The sequence below is a fragment of the Saccopteryx leptura genome, chromosome 2 (assembly GCF_036850995.1).
Source record: "Saccopteryx leptura isolate mSacLep1 chromosome 2, mSacLep1_pri_phased_curated, whole genome shotgun sequence".
In the NCBI taxonomy this organism is placed as follows: domain Eukaryota; kingdom Metazoa; phylum Chordata; class Mammalia; order Chiroptera; family Emballonuridae; genus Saccopteryx; species Saccopteryx leptura.
This window is the reverse complement of record NC_089504.1, coordinates 290,175,599-290,197,559: the sequence shown is the minus strand read 5'-3', so window position 1 is coordinate 290,197,559 and position 21,961 is coordinate 290,175,599. Positions and strand designations below refer to the sequence as shown.

The 21,961-nt window shown below is 46.2% G+C and overlaps 1 protein-coding gene and 1 long non-coding RNA gene across 4 annotated transcripts in view; one reads left to right on the top strand and one right to left on the bottom strand.

Moving 5' to 3' along the window:
• Positions 1-1,111: 1,111 nt before the first annotated feature.
• CRNN (cornulin) lies at positions 1,112-7,258 on the bottom strand. The gene is made up of 3 exons (XM_066362479.1): positions 7,099-7,258; positions 4,560-4,710; positions 1,112-3,468 (listed from the first exon to the last, which is right to left on the bottom strand). Exons 2-3 carry the CDS (start codon positions 4,695-4,697, stop codon positions 1,480-1,482), a joined length of 2,127 nt encoding a protein of 708 aa, XP_066218576.1. The 5' UTR covers positions 4,698-4,710; positions 7,099-7,258; the 3' UTR covers positions 1,112-1,479.
• A 512-nt stretch (positions 7,259-7,770) lies between these two features.
• The window catches only part of LOC136391073 (uncharacterized), a 54,124-nt gene continuing 39,933 nt past the window's right edge, over positions 7,771-21,961 (top strand). For 2 of the 3 annotated variants that reach the window (XR_010748807.1, XR_010748809.1), the window contains exon 1: positions 7,771-7,989. This is a non-coding gene — a long non-coding RNA (uncharacterized lncRNA). The remainder of the gene's footprint in view (positions 7,990-21,961) is intronic. The other variant, XR_010748808.1, reaches the window with a different exon arrangement.

Below are 21,961 nucleotides of genomic sequence, written 5' to 3'. Positions count from 1 at the left end.
GAATCTAGTTATTTTGTTGTGGGAGCCCCTTCAGAGTTTCTGATCTGCTTTACTGTCAGAAGCAGAAGCCCCCTTACAATTTTCATAGGCTCCACTCAAACCCTTGGACTCAGCACCTCTAGGGTTAGGTTTATAAGTCTGTTTTAAAAACGACTCCCTGGCTCTGGCTGGTTGGCTCAGTGGTAGAGTGTCGCCCAGCGTGTGGAAGTCCCTGATTTGATTCTCAGTCAGGGCACACAGGAGAAGCAACTCTCTGCGTCTCTACCCCTCACCCTCATCTCTCTCTCTCTCTATTTTCCCCTCCCACAGCTATGGCTTGAATGGTTTGAGAAAAGTTGGCTCTGGGTGCTATGGATGGCTCCATGGCTTCTGCCTCAGGTGCTAAAATAGCTCTGTTGCTGAGCAACACAGCAGTGGCCCCAGTTGGGCAGAGCATCCCCAGGTGGGGCGCTTACCAGGTGGATCTTGGTCAAGGCACATGTAGGAGTCTGTCTCTCTGCATCTCTACCTCTTACTTAATAATAAAAATTAAAAAAAAACCCCAACAAACTACTCCTGAGATGATTCTTACAATAAACCAGAGTTGAGAGACTATACTCCATAACCTGTTCATATCCAGAGGGTGAGACACCACGAAAAATCAGGGCTGTAGTGGATAAGGTGGGGGAGGGGAGGTCAGGTCTCTGGCTCCTGGCTCCATTGCTGGTAACACACACATTTCTTCTTTCTTACACAATCCCTGCAGCTTTATTTCACTTATTGGTTACCCTGAGTCAGCCTTCCTATGAGACCTTACAGGTGAGCAGAGACTTAACACTCTAGAATTAGAAGTCATGAAAGACTGAGAATAGCTTTACCTACCTAAATCCTGCTTGTCCTGCAAGGGCATTACAAAAAAAAAGCCTCTTCTGGTTGAAACTTTTCCTGATTCATCTCTTCCAAGTATAAAAGTATAATATCTCCTCTCTTTGACTCTTTATAACTCTTGAAATCTCATGCAATATTTTCTCAACTAGATGCTCTTTGAGGGTAGGGACCATGTCCAGTTCATTGTCACAGCCCCATGACCCTCCGCCCATCACATCAATAGTGATTAAATTGGACACAGAGCCCAGTTGCTTAGACAGGTTTTATTGATGCACCAGGATAAATGGGGCAGTGGACAGATAGCAGAGAGAAAAGCAATTTTGGAAAAATCCTACAGACTGAGGAACACTCAGTAAAAAGAATGATGTGCTCCATGTCTTCCTGTTCCTGAGAGGGTCTGTACAGCAGGACAGGTGAGAGAGAAGAGTTTGGGATAGAAAGCACCTTGCAGAAATGTCCTCACTGAGAAAGATCTAGGACAGAAGCACCATAATTAAGATCTGATGTCCAGGAAAATGTCAGTTGGAGTGGTCAGGGCAGGACAAGCCAACGTCTCTCTAGCTGTCTTCTTCTTGTACTGGGCATTGGAGTCCAGGGCTAAGACACTCATAGCTAGTTGCTTTTGAAGTAGGAATACAGGCCTCTGGCTGTAAGAATTCGTTTCCCTTCCGGCTGGGCCGCTTCCTGGCCCTGCGCTGAAGGCACACCGCTTTGCAGGCTGCCCTGGTTCTGCCTTTGGATCACTGTCTCCCTTGTGTGGTCATCAACCCACTCCTGCCTAACCCCTGAGGGCTCTCTGTCTCCCTGACCTCCTGTCACACTGTACCTTGGGTGAGTGCTGCTGTGGTCCTGTCTGCCTGGCAGAGTGCTTGTCCCAGTCTGGGCCTGTCCTCCCTGCACTGTCTCCTCTGCCTCATAGATGCTTACTTCTGTCCACCTTTGACCACTGCCTGACCGCATCTGTCCCTGCTCTATACCCCTTGGGTGGCTTGGAGTATGGCTGCTGTCCTGCTCCTCAGCCTGGATATGTGGACCTGTCTGTGTCTGAATGTGTCCTGTCACTGCCTGACTCATCTGGCTCCTGTCTGGACTGTGGGGCTCAGTCCCTCTGGTCTGGCCATCGGTGGACTTCTGTGGCTGAGTTCTGGGGCTTCCTGTCTGACGGCTCCCACCTTGCTCTATGGTGTGGGTGTATGTATGGGTTTGTGACCCTGCCTGCGTTTGAATATGTTCGCTTGTCACCACTTGTCTTGTTTGCCTCCTGTCTTGACTGTGGGTCTCAGTCCCTCTGGTCTCAGTTCCCCTGGTGGACTCCTGTGGCTGGGTGCTGGTGCTTCCTGTGTGACAGCTCCTGTCCTGCTCTTTGGTCTGGATTTGTGGCCCTGTCTGTGTCTGAATGTGTCCTTCTGTCACTACCTGGCTCATCTGGCTCCTGTCTTGACTGTGGGTCTCGGTCCCTCTGGTCTGGCCATCCGTGGGCTTCTGTGGCTGGGTGCTGGTGCTGCTTGTCTGACGATTCCTGTCCTGCTCCATGGTCTCAGTGACACCTCCTTGTGTTTGAACAGGTCCTCCTGTAACTGCCTGGCTTGTCTGGCTCCTGTCTTGACTGTGGGTCTCGGTCCGTCTGGTCTGGCCATCCGTGGGCTTCTGTGGCTGGGTGCTGGTGCTGCTTGTCTGACGATTCCTGTCCTGCTCCATGGTCTCAGTGACACCTCCTTGTGTTTGAACAGGTCCTCCTGTAACTACCTGGCTTATCTGGCTCCTGTCTTGACTGTGGGTCTCGGTCCCTCTGGTCTGGCCATTGGTGGGCTTCTGTGGCTGGGTGCTGGTGCTGCTTGTCTGACGATTCCTGTCCTGCTCCATGGTCTCAGTGATACCTCCTTGTGTTTGAACAGGTCCTCCTGTAACTACCTGGCTTGTCTGGCTCCTGTCTTGACTGTGGGTTTCAGTCCTGCTGGTCTGATCATTGGATGACTCCTGTGGCTGGGTGCTGGTGCTTCCTGTCAGCTGGCTCCTTTCCTGCTTCATAGTTTGGATAGCATCTGTCTGGGTCTGAGTTATGGTTCCAGGAACTGTCTCACTTGTCTGGTGGGCTCTGTTCTGTTCCCCACTCTGTGACTGTCTCTCTGACATCCTCTCTCTGGTCTGATGACTCTGGTCTTCTTCCTCTCTCTGGTCTGGCTCCACATGACCCATCTCTTGTGTCTGCGAGCTCTCATCTTCCAGTCTCTGGGACTCCTGCTGCCTGTCAGGATGACGGACCTGAGAAGGGCTGCTGTCCTGCCCCTGGGTCTGAGACCCAGTCCCACCCTGCCCTCTGGAAGCTGGCCTGCTCTGTCCACCATTGCTCCCCTCATGACGCTGCCCTTCTCCAATGCTTCCTTCTTCTGTGACACTTCTCTGTCCTTCTCCCAGATCTGGCAAGGTTCCAGGGGCCTCTTGAGGTCCACAAGCTCCCTCAGGACTCTCACTCAATGTCTTGAAACAGGCCTGTGCAACTTTAAACACCAAGACCAGGAATTCCTTGAATTCTACAGTCCCCGTGTGGTCTTCATCCAGCAGGCGCAAGACTTCATCCACAGTGGCTGGGTCGTGGGGTTTCTGGGGAGAAGATGAGGCCAAGTCAGCAGCCCTTTCTGAGGAAAATGTGGTTAGGCTGGTCCACTCAGCTACCTATCCTGAGCCGGAGCCCACTCATTCTGCCCCCTTTCCCCCTCCCCACACTGTTATAGCATCACTAACACAAAACAACTTCCATGGTTTCATCCTGTCACCCTCGTCAGTAAGAAGCAGCTTTTATTTTGTATCCTTTGTGTCTGGCACAATTTTTGCCCACGGGAAAACTGGATAAAGATTTAACAAAGAATGAGTAAATAACTATACTCCTAGTGATTCTTTGGGCTGTCCTTGGGCCCTGGCCCCTGACACTGAGGCCATATTCCCACCAGCGAGACCAACACCAAGAAAAGCACAGTGAAAACATGGTCCCGTGGGAATTCTGTGATATCCTAACTGAGATTCAGGTGTTTTCCCAACACAGGGCGGGTGGAGAGCCCGAGGGACCACAGGTTGCTCTGAGCATGTAGAAGCAGACCCTGCTTCCTGTCCCCAAGACTCTCACCATCCTGGTTGTTTTAGCTGTGAACCAAAGGAAGAAGGGGTGGGGAAATGCACCAGGTTTGGTTTGCTGGAGAGGGGCTGCCAGATGGGGCCTGTTAACAACCTGCTCTCCAAAACCTCATTTCTGATGTGAACACCCACCTAATATTTTTGAACAACTGCTTTGTACAAAGCATGGCGTTGTGCTTCTCATGAGTGTTTATTAATGGACAGCCAAATCTCTGATGGTGAATGGTTACCATATCAGATTTAAGAAGCAGCAAAAGCAGCAATTGTTTTTATTTCTAGAATATTCAAAGGCTGTATTTCTCCCTGAGGAGGAAATACAGTCCCATTGGACTCTTTTGATCTTGTCTCCCACTTAGAATCAATTGAAGTTAAGGTACTCAACTCTAAGAACTGGTTGGTCACCTCCAGTGACCGTCCCTTGTTCCTTCCTGTTTCTCCACCTGCTCAGCCTCCAGTAGGACCTGCAGGCTTGGATCTAGCGCTGCCTCCTCAGCGTCTGGTCTGCAGGCAAACCGCTTTCTCTCTCCCCTCAGCCCCTCCCTGCCTGGCTGGGCACATCATACCACGATGACGTCGGCAAACTCCTGCTCCAGGAGCCTTTTGAGCTCCCCCCGGGTGAGCACCGCGCAGCTGCCCTCAGTCCTGGCATAGCGTTGGAAGGTGTGGATGATCCCGTTAATGTTTCGCAGTAACTGAGGCATCTTGGTAGTCAAGCTGGACAAAGAAGAAAAGCCCCCGTGGGGGCTCCACAGTCAACCTCTGCAGCTTTCCCCGGAGCACTCCTGCTTTAAGTCCTTTCCTTACGTTCTCAGCTCTGCCTCTGGGCTCTCCCTGTCTCCCTTCTTCCTTTGCTTCATAATATATTTATGGAGAGGACCGAGGGGCACCTGGTGGTTAGAGGCAGGCTCCTGAGTCAGCCCGCCTACCCGTCAGGTTAGCTAGGGCGGGTTACTTTGCTTTTCTGAGCCTCAGTTTACTCATCATGAGATGGAGGCAATACTAATATTTACTTCAGAGGATTATTCTAAAGATTAAAAGAGATAATTCTTTTAAAGCACTTGATAGATGCTGGCTTATACAAAATGCTAGTTATTAAATATCACTATTGTATTATTATACACATATATAATTTTGTATGTCTATATATACTCTACAGCTCAGAAAGCACTTTCATCTCTTGTGATTCTTATTATCTCCACTTTTTATAGGTGAGGGCACAGACTCAGAGAACTTGAGTGATTTGCCCAAAGCCACACAGCTTTTAAGGGACCAAAGGATCCTAGAATCCATATCTCCTGAATCCAAAGTAATGACCTTCTAGACTCTGCCCTATGGACAGTCTATCTAGCCTATCTTTGCCTGTCACAGGGTGTTAGAGTTCTGCTGGGAACACCAACAGGCAGCAAGTCTGTAGGTGAGTCAGCTGCCTCAGGTGTGGGCCGAGCAGGAACCCAGGTGTGCAGCTCTACCCTTTGTGGGAGATTGCAAGCTGGCAAAGCCCTCACCGTTTAAGGCTTAAGCTAAAGGCTAAGCTCTTCCCCACAACTCCTTATTGGCTATGAAGCTGAGTATTTTTATTCCTCGCATCCCCCCACAGCACTTGCTTGATTAAGTTGCTAGTGGCAATTTACATGCCCTTCCTCTCACCTCTGTTTGTTCTGATGTTGGTTGATTTCAGTTATGCATGGTGGGGGTATTCCTGTTTACTCCTTAAAAGGATTCCTGGCCTTAAGAGAATTCCTATTTATGCCTCAGATGTGTGGCTTTGTATCGGAGACTTCCTTATTTGCATATGGCTCTACACTATACAATAAAGCTGACCGGAGGCTTTTGCTCTGGCTTGCCATCAGCTTGCAGAGGCCTCTGATCCCATCCTTTTTCTGTCTGAATTCATTTCTTCATTCTACACTGTTCTCACTCAGGACCTGGACAATTACTAGCCGTGCTGGTCTGTGGCAACCTTTCCTGGCTTCCTTTTAGGAAGGTGTTTAGGAAGAGGTTGGGCCACCACCTGTTGGGGCTGCTGAGGAGGGGGCTCTCTCTCTGGGTGGGAGGGCTGGCCATCTGAGAGTCCAGGTTTCTCTGAATGTGAGCTCTGTCCTCAGCACTGAGACCTGTGAGAAAGGTCGGCCTGCTCAGAGGTAACCTGTAATGCTGGTGGCCTGTGAGAAAGGGTTCTCAATAGGTGGGAGAGTTTTTTTTCTCATCAGCCACCGGCTGGGCAGGGCTTGAAGTGAGTCTTGAGTGTGGCTGGTTGAGCAAGAGGCAGAGGCCTGGAGGTGCAGGAGCAGAACCTCAGGGAGACCAAAGGGAGGAGATGGTGTCCAAGGTGGCAGGGTTCAAATGCAGGGGGAGATGCAAAGTTAAAACTGAGGGGTGGGGGCACCATGAGAGGGAAAAGAGAGGGTGCAGGAAGAGGAGGGGCCTAGCTAGAGAAGCCCAAGAGTGAAGGAAGGAAGGGGTCCTGGTGGCTCTTCAGAAAGCGTCCTTTCTATGATCCAGTAGCCAAAACTTTCAGGCAGACTTTGTTGTATACATCATAGTACAAAACCCAGAATACTGTGCAACAGAGGCGTAAAAGTCCCATTTTTGTTGTTAACCATGTGGCAGACCTTAGCCACTGACATACAAGCAGCAAAAATAATGAGATGGCCTTTTAGTTATACTTCAGATCCCTTAGAATAAACCCACAAATTCATCATGCCTAAATATCACCCTGGGGTAGGAGAGGGCTGCCAGGCAAGCCCCTTCCTCCCTGGGAAAGTTAAACCCTGTTGTCTGGGTTGACAGCAGTAATTTGATTCTGGTTGCACAAACCCTGAGCATTGCCAAGAAGCTTCCAGAACCTTAAGAACAGAGACTTTGGCTGATCCAGGAAGGCTTGTTGGTGGTTCCTTTGCTCCTGCCAACACAGCCTTCCAGTGACAGGAGCTGCTGCCCAGCCAGCTGGGGGCAGGGGTGGTGGTGGGCAGTGCCCTTTCCCATGCACTGGTTTGCCTGAGTCCCAGTCCGAGCGGACACATTCTGCCCACAGCCCTGGTTTTATGAGGTCAGACCACCAAGACACAGAGTGAGAAAGAGGTTCCTCTGGAGGGGACTTACCTAATGAACAGGCAGGATGAGGCAAGTGGCAGCTAAGCGGGGTGTGCAGTGCCAGGTCAGTGGGGCAGGAGCCTTTTATAAAGGATTTAACCGAAGTTAGCACTGTGGTATTTGGACAAGACGTCCCACCCCAACACAAGGCCTGATTCACCCAAGGCTCAGATGAGCCCCACCTCCATTCAGTTTCACCTGTTAACGTTTGGCTGTGTCGGTCTACTTATCAGACCCCTCCTACCACACGTGGAGCTCTCTCTGTCCTCATCTCTCCTTGGGTCTGTCTCCTCATGACAGGGAGGTTCCTGTCCCATGCGATGGGCTCAGCAGTGCTTAGCACGGGTGGGGTTCCTGGTGAGCATTCTTTGTCTTGGCGTGACTGCAGAGTCATGGGGATTTTCAAAAAAATGTACAAACATTCAGGAACATATTCATCTATGGAGGGTTAGTTAACCTTTTCAAAGTGGTTGCTTTAGGAGGCTATACATATTTTCTGGTGATGTTGTCATTACTTAGAACATTCTTGGAATTCTTGGTTTGGAATAACCTTTTGCACCCAGTTTATGAGACATGCAAGGAATCCAATTTTACTTCTCTATATTTGAGTCTCATATTTGATTAAAACAAAGAAGGTTAATACCCCCATCCCCGCCCCATTTTAGGGGTAGGCACCTTTTTACAGCTGATAGAAGAGGCTTACGATGATTCATTGTGAAGACAGGAGACTGAATCAGTTGATTAACCAGTAAATATCTGTGGAGATTGGCTTTATTTCGGGCACAGGGCTGGGCCTGAGGGATACAGAGTTAAGCAAGAGCAGTTTCACAGCAGCAATTTCAACCCTCACGGAGTCTGCAGTTTGGTGGTGCCAGAAAGAGAGGCCCCAGGAAGGTAACGGTAACAGAAATTATCATTTGACTTGTAGGACTTTCATTTCTATTTTGGTGGATGCTCATGACAATCCTGAGGGTGTGTGTGTGTGTGGCTGAGCCCCTAAGTGAGAACACAGAGAAAGCCTCAGAGAAGTAGCGCTCAGTGGAGAAGGGAGGGGCTGGACCATCCAGCTGTGAGTGATGTGCTTAGAATTTACAGAAAGGTTTGTCAACTATGGGAAACTAAGATTGGAAAGTAATAAACCAGGTGCTTTAACTATGAGGTACATCATTACACCCAATTTACAGATGAAAGAACTGAGGGCCAGAGAGGTCAAGTAAACTACCCAAGGCCACATACCTAGAAAAGTGAAATAATTGAATTTGAACTTAGGTCTGCCTGCCTCTATAGCCTTTGACTTTTCATGTGGCTTGGGCAGGTCTAAGCCTAGGTTGGGGTGTGTGGGGGCTGTGAATAGCTGTGGCTCCATAGAGGCAGAGAGAGGTAAATGGAGTGTCTGTGTGTTTTGGGTAGCAGGATGTTCCCTAGAGAGGTGGTTGGGATAAGGGAGATGAGGAGGTGGGAGAGATTGGGACTGGCAGTTTCTAATTGAATATGTAAATCTGTTAGTTTGTAAGTTTCTGATGAGTTACAAATGAGTGCCTTTATTCTGGGTGGACAGAGGCTAGGGAGCCTATCAGAAGTTAAATCAAACACTTATCCTCTGCTCACTCTGCCTTGGAGTAAATAGAAATATCTTAATGAAACAAACTCATATTTGCACTTTGATTCCTTTGTACACACTTGCTGGAAATCCATTATTTGTCTCCACTTGATTTCTTTCTACAAATATCTAACAGTTGGCATTTGCTGCACGTGGTGGGCTGCAAATAAAGAGTAAAATCCTGCTTTCTAGGAAGTCAGTTTCATTGGGAGAACAGGACATGTGCACCAAAAATAGTTTTCTAATAGTGAGATGGGATTTTTGTAAAATGTTAAATTGTTGTAAAGTGACTAGCAAGTTCCACAAAAACACCTAAGTTTCAGCAAAATTTCAAGAGGAGTTCATTACCCAGCTAGCTACATGGGGCACAATCCCAAATCATGTAGGCCCCTGTTTAGTTCTGAGCCTGCTTTTATAGACAAAATCACATACCGGTCAGGGTGAATAGGAGGGGCTTGTGATCCCTTTGTCTAGAGGTTTATGTCATTCTCATGACTTTAGGGTGGGAGGGTGAGTCAGAGTGTAGGAATTCTTAATTAAGGTACATAAACATTCTTTTCTAAAGGCTTTTAAAATTTTTTTTTTTTTCAGGGACAGAGAGAGGGATAGATAGGGACAGACAGACAGGAATGGAGAGAGATGAGAAGCATCAATCATCAGTTTTTCGTTGTGACACCTTAGTTGTTCATTGATTGCTCTCACATGTGCCTTGACTGGGGGACTTCAGCAGACCGAGTAACTCCTTGCTGGAGTCAGCGACCCTGGGTCCAAGCTGGTGAGCTTTTTGCTCAAGCCAGATGAGCCCGCGCTCAAGCTGGCGACCTCAGGGCCTCGAACCTGGGTCCTTCCGTATCCCAGTCCTACACTCTATCCACTGCGCCACCGCCAGGTCAGGCTCTAAAGGCTTTTAAGAAATGAGATGAGGAAAGGGTTTTCAGATAAGTTCTATCTTCTTTTCTCTGTAATTAAATTATAACTTAGCTGACCCAGTTGCCTTTACAAACTCTTCCTCCTGCATTCTTCTCTTTCCTTCCTCCACAGAAAGAAGAGGGTAAGAGGCCTGACTTTTTCTCTTTAAAATGACATTCCTAATGCTAAGTTTTATAGTTTCTTGGCACCTTATCACATTCCCCACTGGTTTTATGTCATGAGTCAAATCATTGACTCATTTTAATGAGGTTCATGAGGCTGTTGAGTAGACAGGGGCCTAAAGTTAAGGTTAAGAATAGTGATCTAAAGACCCTTTAAGTAGGAACATTAACCTATAACATATAACAAAAAGGTGATGCCTTTTGACATATTTAACCAATAGACTTGATGTTATCATTAACAGCAATATAGTCTAATGAAGAAATAAATGCAACTGATTAACTTCCTATAAGCTGTAGAAACCTTCTGCAACTTACATAAACCCTTAACTTTTATGAACTTTAAATAGCTTTTATAACAACTTTTTCCCTTTTTTCTTTTAAAAGTATTTCTATACCTTATACCTTTTATTATTGAAACTATACCATTCCTTTTTAATCAGAACTCTTAATTTTAAAAATCTTAACCTTCAATGACAACGAACCTGGCAACAAGCATTTTTTTAAAAAAATATAATTCTTTTTGGAGCTGTCCTCCTTCTAAGTAGCTCGTATTTATAGATTACTTTATAGGGGTAGCTATAAGCACATATATACTTTTCATTTACCTTGTAGCTTCCCTTCTAGCAAAGGAACTTATATCTCCCTTCTGTATGACATACAGCAGCACATGTATCGAACATTAAGATGACTTGCTCTGGCGTTTCCCAGATTTTAATTTCCCTCCTTTCCCAAAGTTCAATTATAAGGAGTCCCATGATGAGGTTCTTCAAGCTTCTGTTGTACATAGACCAGCCAGCTTCTGGTTTGTGGCTGGAGCAGGGCATGACCCTTCTCAGGGTCAACTTCCAGGGGTTGGTGGGATCTATTTGCACCTCTCCGAGGGGGTCTCCAAGGGAGCTTAGGGAGAAGGGGTGTTGCCCTGCCTAGTACAATTTTATACGGGGTGAATTCTGCTTGGTAAGGGGTGCATTGTGTTTTCAAAATAACAAAGGGAAGGAGATTGACTCAGTTTTCACCCATTTCAAAAATGAATTTAGTTAGGACTTCTTTCAGAGTTCAGTTCATTTTTTCTACCTGAGGCCTGTAAGCACAATGTAATTTCCAATTAATATTGAGTGCCTTTCCTACTAGATATGAGATCTTGGATACAAATGCAAGCCCATTATTAGACCCAATATTAATGGGCAAGCTAAATCTGGGAATAATTTCATATAGCAATTTCTTAATAACTATTACTGCAGTATCATTTCTAGTAGGAAAAGCTTCTACCTATTCTGAAAAGGCATCAATAAAAACTAATATGGTACTTATATCCCTGTGCTAATGCTCTCCTGGGAAAGCTCCTCTTTCCATGTTTCTCTTTATAATTTCTTTACTTTGTTTAGTATCTATTTGGGCACAGACTAAACACTCGGACACTGTGCCTTCTGCAATAGATTCTAAGTCTGGCTTTTCTAATTATTTTTTCCTTATTCTTAGTTATCCCTTTCTGGCTGGTTGCAAAAAAAGAATCTTTGGCAACAAGGGTTCTAGTAAAGTTACTAAAATTTCTGAAGGCCCCATGGTTTTAGGTCTACCTTATTGGTAGTATCATCAGCTGCTTGGTTTCTCTTGAGTTTCTAGAGAGTTCCTCCTCTTTTGGTGCCCTGGACAGTGGATGAAAGCCACTATTTCAGGGGAGCAGACTCCTGCATTATCAGGGTGAGGGTTTGAGCCTCACCTTTGTTCATTCTTAAGCCTTCTCCTGATGGCCCCTCTTCGACTGTGCCTGTCTTAGGTTGTTCCTGCCTTCAGGAATCTTACCCGTCTTTGGCTAACCAGCCATCTTAGGGGCCAGAGTTATGTGAGTGAGGGAGGATCAATGTCCCTTCCAAAATGCTTAGTTGTGTTTGTTTTTTTTTTAGCAGCTGATGTTTCTACCTTTTAAAAAACTTATAATACATTTTCTTTCCAATTTCTAGAGTTGAATGCTAGGTAAAGGCTAAGTTGACTGTCTCCATGTTTTTTGGCACCTCTGGGTCTAGAGGTGCATATACTGTGAACTTTCCATAGTCTAAGAAAGCGGTGGGGGTCTTTTGAGGATCCAGAATAACTTCTGACACTTTAGACAAATTTATGGTTCTTTTTCTTAGTATCTTCCCTTATCTTGGCTAACAGAAACTGGTGGAAAGTGTCCAAAATTTCCTCTCCTCCTTGGGTGTTAGGGTCCTGCGTAGGCCAGGCAACCAGAAACATTTTCTTAAGGTGGTCTCGGTTGTCCTAAGTGGGGCAGTGTATGTGCAGTACAGATTCTAACATCCCTGTTAGGGCTTGAGGTTTCCCCTAGAAAGAGGATTCTGAGCTTTTTAATTCTATAGGTCACTTGGGAAAATAGGGATTTAAACTATGTCCTATTACATCCAAGCCTCAAATTCTAAGATCTAGTTAAAAGCACCAACTGAAATGACCAATACTTCATAAAATAAATCTTATACTCTAATTAATCATAAATTCCTTTTACATTCAAAGAAAACATACCTTATTTATGCTGTAATTTTATGCACCCTAACAGATAATGTCTAAAAGCTCAAGAGAAACAGATTTCTGTTCACATCATTTAGCCCTTTTAATCTATCTGTGCACAAAGCTTAAATGTTTCCTACTATCAAAATTAGTCATTTATTTTTTTCTTTCCAGCCTGTATGTTGAGAATTCTACCATTAAGCTAATCAATAGCAATATTTGTCACTCTGAGTTTGGTGACTTAACATTGTACAATACTGCTTCCATGGTCCACATGCTCACCGAGCAGACTGGACCTTACCCCTTTAACTGTTTCAGAAATAATAATAAGCTGAACATTTATATACAGTATAAAAAGATATCATTAATAATTATTACATATCTCCTAATATTTAGACCAAGATTTCAACATTACAGGACTATGAAATTGCAAAAAGGAGAATTAACAAAAGATTCTTGAAATAACATACATTTCTGTAAGGTATTTTTCCCCGCCAAGGAAGAAGGAAGGGTGTAGCCACAAAGTGTGGATAAGCAGAAGCTTTATTTAGTACAGTGCATCCCGCCTGACGAGGTTCTCTGGTCCGGGGGACAGGGGCCAGAGAAGTCACATGGAGGAAAATGTGTGGGGGAAGATTAAAGGGTCATTAGGGCGGCTGAGCTAATATGATGTGGCAAAATTTATTGGCTGACAGACGGTTGCTCTTTTCCAAAGGACTCCTGGGAAGTTTCTTTTGGCGCGCATGGGTGTGGGCAGTTCCAGCCAAAGTTCCTGGGTCTGGTTCGTCATGCGACCTTCCCTCATTGCCCACTGACCTTACATTCCAACCTTTTATGTTAGATAGGGGCACCGCTGTTCATCTAGCTACTTCCTGCTGGTTAGGGGTGTCATGGGGAGGGAACATCGAAAGGTGGGTGGTGGTTTTGAGGGGAGTTGCGAATATGGGTGTAGGAACCTCTGTTTGACTGTGACTCGAGAAACCTTGCGGATGTGGTCCGGTAAGAATTTTTAAAAGAGGAGTAAATATGAGTAATATGCTGATAATTAGAAGAGGAATTAGGATAGGGACAGCCCAGGTGAGGATGGGTGGCTGCCATTAGAAGCCAAGCGGGTTGTAGAAGGAGAGGCCCCTGTGCAGTCTCTCCTGCAGATGGTGGAGGACCCCGATGCTTTCTTCCATCAGGCCAGTCTCATTGAACAGCATTGCTCTCTGCTTCAGCTTACTCTGGTGGCAGGTTCCTGGTGGGAGGGACAGGAGCAACAGGAGGATCTGCAGGGCCCAAACTTTTTGTGAGCTGGAGACAGGTATGGCCCCGTGGTTCTGACTGCCAGCAGTCCTGCATGGGGGCACGCGTGAGGTGAGAAACATGGTTAGAAATGAGGGTAGTATTGATTATGGGGGAGCCCTTGGTAGTGAGGAAGATATTGTCAGCTGGATAATGGCTTTGAGACTTTGTAGAATGTCCTGACCCAGGAGGGGTACAGGGCATGAGGGCATAACTAAGAAGGAGTGTGAAAAGGGGATTCCGTCCAAACTGCATATCAGGGGTGGCATACGAAGGGGACAAAAGGGGGTCTCATCCACTCCTATAACCGAGAGCTGTGAGGGAACTAGAGGTCCAGAGTGTGATTGCAAAACAGAGAAGGTAGCCTCCCTGGCCACAAGAAATGAGATGGACTTATCCACTACCTGCAGCATAACCCAGGGCTCAATAAGGGTTATGGGGGTCTCTGAGTCCAGGCCGTGTCAGTCGTCCATGAGGCCTAGGAGTTCGAGCAGTAGGCCCGCCTGGCTGGCTTGGCCTCCCATTTGGGTGACTTGTCCTCCATGTAGAGGCACGAGGAAAAGCCTGTTGCCCAAAGGGGGCTATCACTCTGCCAGTGACTGGGCTGCTTGCAGTCAGGGCAGGGATTAGTGGGCAACTGTGGGCCACATTTAAAGCAAGCTCTTGGTGGGGTTCCTCTTTGTGGCCTGGACTTGGGTTGGGTACCTCCTATGCCTTGCCCCTGTTGCTCTGCTGGCCTCGGGGCTGCCACAAGAGCCTGTGTTTGGAGAGTTACCTTCTGCTGCATATGTGCCTGGTGAACAGCCTTGGCCTTTTTCTATTAGCCGCAGCCATTAAAAACTTTAAATGCCATGTTCATCAGGTCTCAGATAGGGGTTTGGGGTGAGAATAAGAGGAGGGGGTTCCTAGGGAGCCTGGCACCCAGATCCAGCCGGAAACACTGGAGCCAGAGGCAGGACAGGGCCAGGCCTTCCTGCAAGAAGATCGGGGTTGGGCGGTGGGGTCAGGAGCCCTGCAAACCAGCGTGAGAGCCAATGCCTGGTGGAGAGTGGCCTGACGGCAGAGGGGCTGAAGAGCACAGTAGAGAAGGGAGGGGCCCCTGGCCAGCAGGGGAAGAGAAAGAGGGACTGTAATTTGCAGGTGAATGAGAAACATGATTGGGCAAAGGGAGAGGAGGAAACCGATAGGATGGAGGGAGCTGTGCAGGAGGGGAAGAGAGCTGGGGGAGGAACAGTCAGGAGTGGAGGGTTTAGCTGAGGTTTCTCTGGCCAAAAAGGGCCTATGCCGTGTTTCAGGCAGCACAGAGATTAGGACAGGAGCGCAAATACTAGAAGCCCTGAAGGTAAGGGATCTCCAACCAGTTCCTAATTTTTTCGGCACTAGTTAAATTGGTGAGGATGTTAAAATCAAAAGTCCCTCAGGAGGCCACCTGGTTCAATTATCCAGTGGGTTCTGTGGCCTGGCCACATCAGAGAAGAACAGTTTCTTCTTCTTTAGGGAGGGAGAGATTTTGGATAAGGCATTCCAGGAGTGTTTTTGAGTCAGGTTTAGATTCCTATGCCTCCCATGGCTGCCCTCAGTTCTCGGAGTGATCAGAGATGAGAATTGGCATCTCCCAACTCAATCTCTGGCCACTAGACAGTTAGGTAAAGTGAGAGTGACCGAGATGTCTCCATGGGCATATATGTACTTGGAACGGAAAAGAGGTCTCTGATGCAGCTTGATTATGGACAGGGAGTCTCTGTGAAAAGAAGCAATGGGAGGCTGGAAGCAGGGACTTACTGCACCATGTGTGAAGTGGGTGGGAGTTTGGAGATTCTGGTTCTTTCTTGGAGGGGAAGGGGAGAGGAGCGGTTGTTGTGACTTCAACTTCTCCTGGGTTTCGGCACCAAATGTAAGGTATTTTTCCCCACCGAGGAAGAAGGAAGGACATAGCCATGAAGTGTGGATAAGCAAAAGATTTATTTAGTACTACGCATCCTGCCTGATGAGGTTCTCTGGTCCAGGGGCCAGGGGCCAGAGAAGTCGCATGGAGAAAACCATGTGGGGAAAATTTAAAGGGTCGTTAGGTTGGTTGAGGTAATATGACGTGACGAAATTTCATTGGCTAACAGACTGTTGCTCTTTTCCAAAGGACTCCTGGGAAGTTTCTTTTGGCGCGCATAAGTGTGGGCTATTCCAGCCAAAGTTCCCGGGTTTGGTTCATCATGTGAACTTCCCCCATTGCCCACCAACCTTACATTTTCTAACATAGAAAATATTTTTCCACAACAACGGATCTTTGGTACAAAAGAAAGTCTTTGTATTTGGCAGACCATACAATTTTATATAGTTCCTCATTAGTATAAATGTAGTATGATTTACAATAAGAGGGTTTTTCAACTACTACCCCCCAGTGAACCACTGATTTACTGAGAAAAATAAGGAATGATCAAAAATTCACTTACTTTTCATAGCTATACAGCTGGCATAAGAGATGCTAACCCTCTTTTTGACTATAGTGCTTTACACCAGTGGTCCCCAACCTTTTTTGGGCCACTGACCGGTTTAATGTCAGAAAATATTTTCACGGACCAACCCTTAGGGTGGGACGGATAAATGCACAAAATAAAATTACGTAACCGGCGTAAAAACTGTGGTATTTTTAAATATAATTGTTGAACTTATGAGACAAGCATCAAGAGTGAGTCTTAGATGGATGTAACAGAAGGCATCTGGTCATTTTTTAAAAATAAAACATCATTCAGACTTAAATATAAATAAAACGGAAATAATGTAAGTTATTTATTCTTTCTCTGTGGACCAGTATCAAATGGCCCACAGACCGGTACCAGTCCACAGCCTGGGGGTTGGGGAAAGGGTTGGAGTGCCTAAGGGGGAGCATAAGTAAGTGCAGTGGGGGCCCTGAACACTATGGAGACAGCACTATCCCTAATGCTACTTTCCCCCCTTTTTTTCTTTCTTTGTCTCTTCTCCAGCAAACATTAGCAAAACAATGGCCCCTCCCAAGCAGGAATGTAATCCAATCAGCAATTTGCAATCAACTGCCCTGCTCTGAGGGCAAGCACACACATGGCTACTCAGCACTATTTTTAACAATAAAAGTAGCAAACTAAAAAACCACAAATTTTACAAACTTATTTTCCAATTTCCCCAGTGTAAAGCCAGACGCCACGGCCAGGGCCACTATCACAGCAGCCCGGCCCATGCAGGTTCGCATTGGATTCGGACAGTCGGTAAAGAAACCATGGAGCCAAAAACTGGTGGGCCATAGCCTTTAATCCTACCTTGCACCCAGCGGGCAAGTAAAAATACACACTGGGCTCCAAAACCCAGTCACACTCAGTGCTCACAAAGCCACTGACTTATCCGAGTTTCCTAGAATCAAAGGTTTCTAGCTCACCAGACTTATTCTCCTCAGTTCCCCATCTCCTTCCTTATCCCAGATACAAACTCTACACAAACTGGCATCTCACTCAGCACTCCGCCATCTTGGCTGCTTTTCCTGGCCTCCACGTGGCCTCCTTCCGCTGCTGGCTCTACTTTCTCTGCTCTCTCATGCTAATCTCAGGAACCAAGAGCCCAAGCTCTCGTTCCGTCCCCATTTTATAGTGTAGCTTCACAACCTCTAATCCAATATACAAAATAGGGAAGTCTCTAATACAAAGTCACCTCTGAGGCATGATTGGATTGTACCACCCTACATCAAAAAAGGGTGGGAAAGGCTTAATCCCAAAACCAAGCCCCAGGCTACAAGGATTCCCAACACACATTAATATCACCTGGGCGACGGCCTCCATCTTTAACAAAGTGAGCATAATACATTTTAACTGCCCAACACCCAGGGACATAGTAACCCTAATCCCCCCAAAAGCCTTTCTTAAAATTCTTGACCATCATGGTTAAAGCCATGAGTTTCCCCTGTGAACCTCCTATGCCTCCCACCTCAGACAACAACTATGCCACATGAAGGAATTGGGGAAGGGTAGAGGAAATTTGTTGGGGACCCACCACTTGCTTTGACCCTGTGGGAGAGAGTCAGAACCCTCTCCTAGTGTCAGTCTCATTCATTCCACACTCATTCTCTTTCACACAACTTCTCACACACCAGTGGAGGGTGACAAGTCACTACTCCTAACCTATAGAGGTCCTATGTGTCTTTCCTGTCTTAGGAAGGGGAAGGGGAGAGGCAGCCAGAGGGTCTGTCCCTGATAATTTCATCACCCATGATCCTATCACTCACAATCTGATCACTTATAATCCTATCACTCATTCTTCTTCTTGGAGCTGCAGTTCATTTCAAGGAACTGATAACCAGCAAGGTCCACACTCATGGTTTGTTATTTCCCAAACATTTCTGTATGGCCTTGTTCTCTCAGTCAAGAACACTGAGGTCACAGGCTGGAGTGTAAGACCCCAGACATTGCAGTCCCCTTTTGATTATTTAATTCTATACCTTCCCTCATCTCTAAAGGCTTTCTGAAGTGGTATTATAGGAGTCTTTTTCTTTCTTTTTTTTTTTAAGATTATTCTAAAGAAAAGTTCTAATCTTTTCTATTTTTCTTTTTAATACTGTTCATACCCCATATCTTCCATATGGGTATGTGGATATCTAAACATAGTTTCTACTCTATACTTCCATCAGCACTCTCTCAGGTCTTAGTTAGTTTTAACTTTAAGCAATATAATATTTCTATGAATACTGCTTTGCTATTTTTATAATTTGTGGGCTTTAGAACAGTTTTCTCAGAGTTGCCTTTCAAAGGTGACAACCATCTGCTGAGTCTACCTTGGGATATTCACACTCCTTTGTATAAGCCGGTCAGTATACACCCCTGACTAGGTGTTGGGCAGATAAAATATATTATGCTCACTTTGTTCAAAATAGTGCTGCCCACGTGAGGCCTTTGCCCAGGTGATATTAATGTGTGTTGAGAATCCTTGTAGCCTGGGGCTTGGTTTTGGGATTAAGCCTTTCCCACCCTTTTTGATGTGGGGTGGTACAATCCAATCATGCCTCAGAGAAGTGACTTTGTATTAGAGACTTCCCTATTTTGTATATTGGATTAAAGGTTTTGAATCTACACTATAAAATAGGGGCAGAAAGGGAGCTTGCCCTCTTGGTTCCTGGGATGATTAGCATGAGAGAGCAGAGGGAGCAGAGCAGAGAGCAGAAAGAGGCCATGTGGCCAGGAGAAGCAGCCAAGATGGCGGAGTGCTGAGTGAGATGCCAGTTTGTGTACAGTTTATGCAGGGAGAAGGAAGGAGATGGGGAACTGAGGAGAATAAGGCTGGTGAGCTAGAAACCTTTGATTCTAGGAAACTCGGATAAGTCAGTGGCTTTGTGAGCACTGAATGTGAGTGGGTTTTGGAGCCCAGTGTGTATTTTTACTTGCCCGCCGGGTGCAAGCTAGAATGAAAGAAAATGGCCTATCAGTTTTTGGCTCCATTGTTTCTTTACCGACTGTCCGAATCCAATGCGAACCTACATGGGCCAGGAGGCTGCTGTGATGGTGGCCCTGGCCCTGGCTGCTGGCTTTACACTAGGTCAGACCCAGAGATGGAAGAGGTTTCCCTCAGCTTCGGGCGAATGGCCACTAAACCATATGGAGTGTATGAATTTCCCTTCACCTTTCCCCTCTGGTTTTAAGCCAGAAATTTCCAATTGAAATTGCACCAGAGATTGTCCTGACAAACAAAGAGAACCTATGTAAGGCCAGTAGCCATGGCTACCATCACAGCCACCTGGCCCATGCAGGTTCACACTTGATTCGGACAGACGGTAATAAAACAACAGAGCCAATAACTGGTGGGCCATTACATTTAATCTTAGCTTGCACTTGGTGGGAAAGAAATACACACAGTGAAAAAACACTTCCCTTTTCATTTAGGGCTCCCAAAGCTGCCAACTCATCTGAGTTTCCTAGAATCAAAGGTTTCTACCTCACCAGCCTTATTCACCTCTGTTCCCATCTCCTTCTCTCTGTACAAACTCTGCACAAGCTGGTTTCTCCTTCAGTACTCCACCATCTTGGGTGCTTCTCCTCTGCAATGCTAATTTCAGGAACTACACGAGGGCCCCTGGTCTGACCCATTTTATAGTGTAGAAATCAAAACCTTTAAGCCAATATACAAATAAGAAAGTCTCCGATACAAAGTCACTTATCTGAGGCATAAATGTGATTCCTCATAAGAGTGTACCACCCCACATCATGCAACAGTTAAGGGTGTGGGGAAAAACTTAGTATTGGGAAGATCTTAGGATTAAAAGGTTGGAAAAGGCTTAGTCTTAAAACTAAGTCTTAGGCTATAAGGACCCTGCCTGCTTACAACCTGTCCCCCACACCTAATGCAAACTATAAGCGAGCAAACATATACATCATATTTGCAAACTTATTTGACCCACATTCCACCTCTTTTGCTTGCTTACAATCTAAAGCACAGGTATTTCTGCACAGGAAATTAGGCACATTACACAAATTACAACACCACAAATCATACAGTTTCAACAATTACAAGGACACATTTTACCAGTCTCTGAGTGCTTTACGAAAAGCACAGAATGTCCTCGGATTTTTTCTAGCTATATGAAAAACTTCCTGGGGCCAAGGGAAGGCCTCCAGCAAAGCCACTCCCCACCCCCAGGGTATTTCACATTGTCCAAAATCTGTAAGTCCATCCAGCAAAGTAGGCCAGTGCCTACTTTGGTCATAGTCCAGAAATCAGTCCACACAAATAGGGCCTCAGCCACCCCCCTTCATCCTGGCAGGTCTTATACTTTCCCAAGGAGGAGCACATGGCAATGGCAGTCAACATGCTCCGGAGAGCATGAGGCCATCTACCCCTGTGTCCCAAAATCACAGACTTATCAGGAGTATAGTAGGTACTCCTTGCTGCTGGGCTCTCATCTTCTGGAGACTGTGGATCGCAACTCCAGCCCGATTCTCCTCATCCTCCAAAGAGGAACTGAAAACACCAGCTCCTGCCAGGCTTGAGCCCCGGGCCGCCACTACCTTCTGCTCCATGGGCCTTGCAGCCCCAACCCCGGCCTCCTGCTGGCTCTCCACAACGTCCAGGGCATACTGCAACTCAGGAACCTGTGATTCCTTCTCCAGTGGCTGCTCCATTTCCAGGCAAATCTCGCGAAGCTGGTCATCTTCCTTCTCCAGTGCTTACTCAGCTCCAGGATCAGCATCCCTTTCTCTCATGTTTGCTCCATCTCCTTCCACTGCTCAGTTTGCAGGTCCCAGGCAGCCTCTTCCACACAACTCTCAGTTTCCTCATGCATGGCTGTAAAAGTCAGCCAGCCTACAGCCCCCAAAAGGACAACCATGGGGAACCATAACAGCAGCCAGTCCTCTACTCCACCACTCAAAGGTGGTGGCAGCTCCATACTGATCTGATTTGAATCCTGCCATAGACTACGCCAAATGTAAGGCCAGTAGCCACGGCCACCATCACAGCCACCTGGCCCATGCAGGTTTGCACTTGATTCAGACAGATGGTAATGAAACAACAGAGCCAATAACTAGTGGGCCATTACATTTAATCCTAGCTTGCACTTGGCAGGCAAGAAATATACACAGTGGGAAAATGCAAACTATAAGCAAGCTAACATATGCATCATATTTGCAAATTTATTTGACCTATAATCTACAAAACAGAAAATTTGCTATTTACATTTACACTTGACTTTTCAACACAGTTAAATGAACAAAAAAAAAGGGATGCCCCGTGAGGGGCTACTGAGATGCCCACCTGGCAGTGTCCCTTGTGGGAGCTTAGGCATCTTGTAGCATTGGTGGAGCCACAAACTGAAAACTCAGGTGCAGGCACCAGAGATCCCCATTCACACACTAATCAGTCAGGAGTTTTTAGACAGAAACAATAAGAGCAAAGAATGAGATCTCGGCATAGAAAGATAACACAAACAGTTGTGTCCCAGAGAGCCCGAGACAGGACTTACTCAGTCCCCACTGATGTCTTTCCTGAGAACACATTAACTATGCGCCAGCGTCTTGGCCCTGGAGAGCCCATTGCATGAGTCTGATCATGTCTGATCCTCAGTCGCAACAGTTCCAGATTGACTAGACCAGGGGTAGCCAACCTTTTTATACCTACCGCCCACTTTTGAATCTCTGTTAGTAGTAAAATTTTCTAACCGCCCACCGGTTCCACAGTAATGGTGATTTATAAAGTAGGGAAGTAACTTTACATTATAAAATTTATAAAGCAGAGTTACAGCAAGTTAAAGCATATAATAATAATTACTTACCAAGTACTTTATGTCATATTTTTGCTAAGTTTGGCAGAATAAATTTTTAAAAAATTTTTTAAAGATTTTATTTATTCATTATAGAGAGGGGAGAGAGAGAAAGAAGGGGGAGGAGCA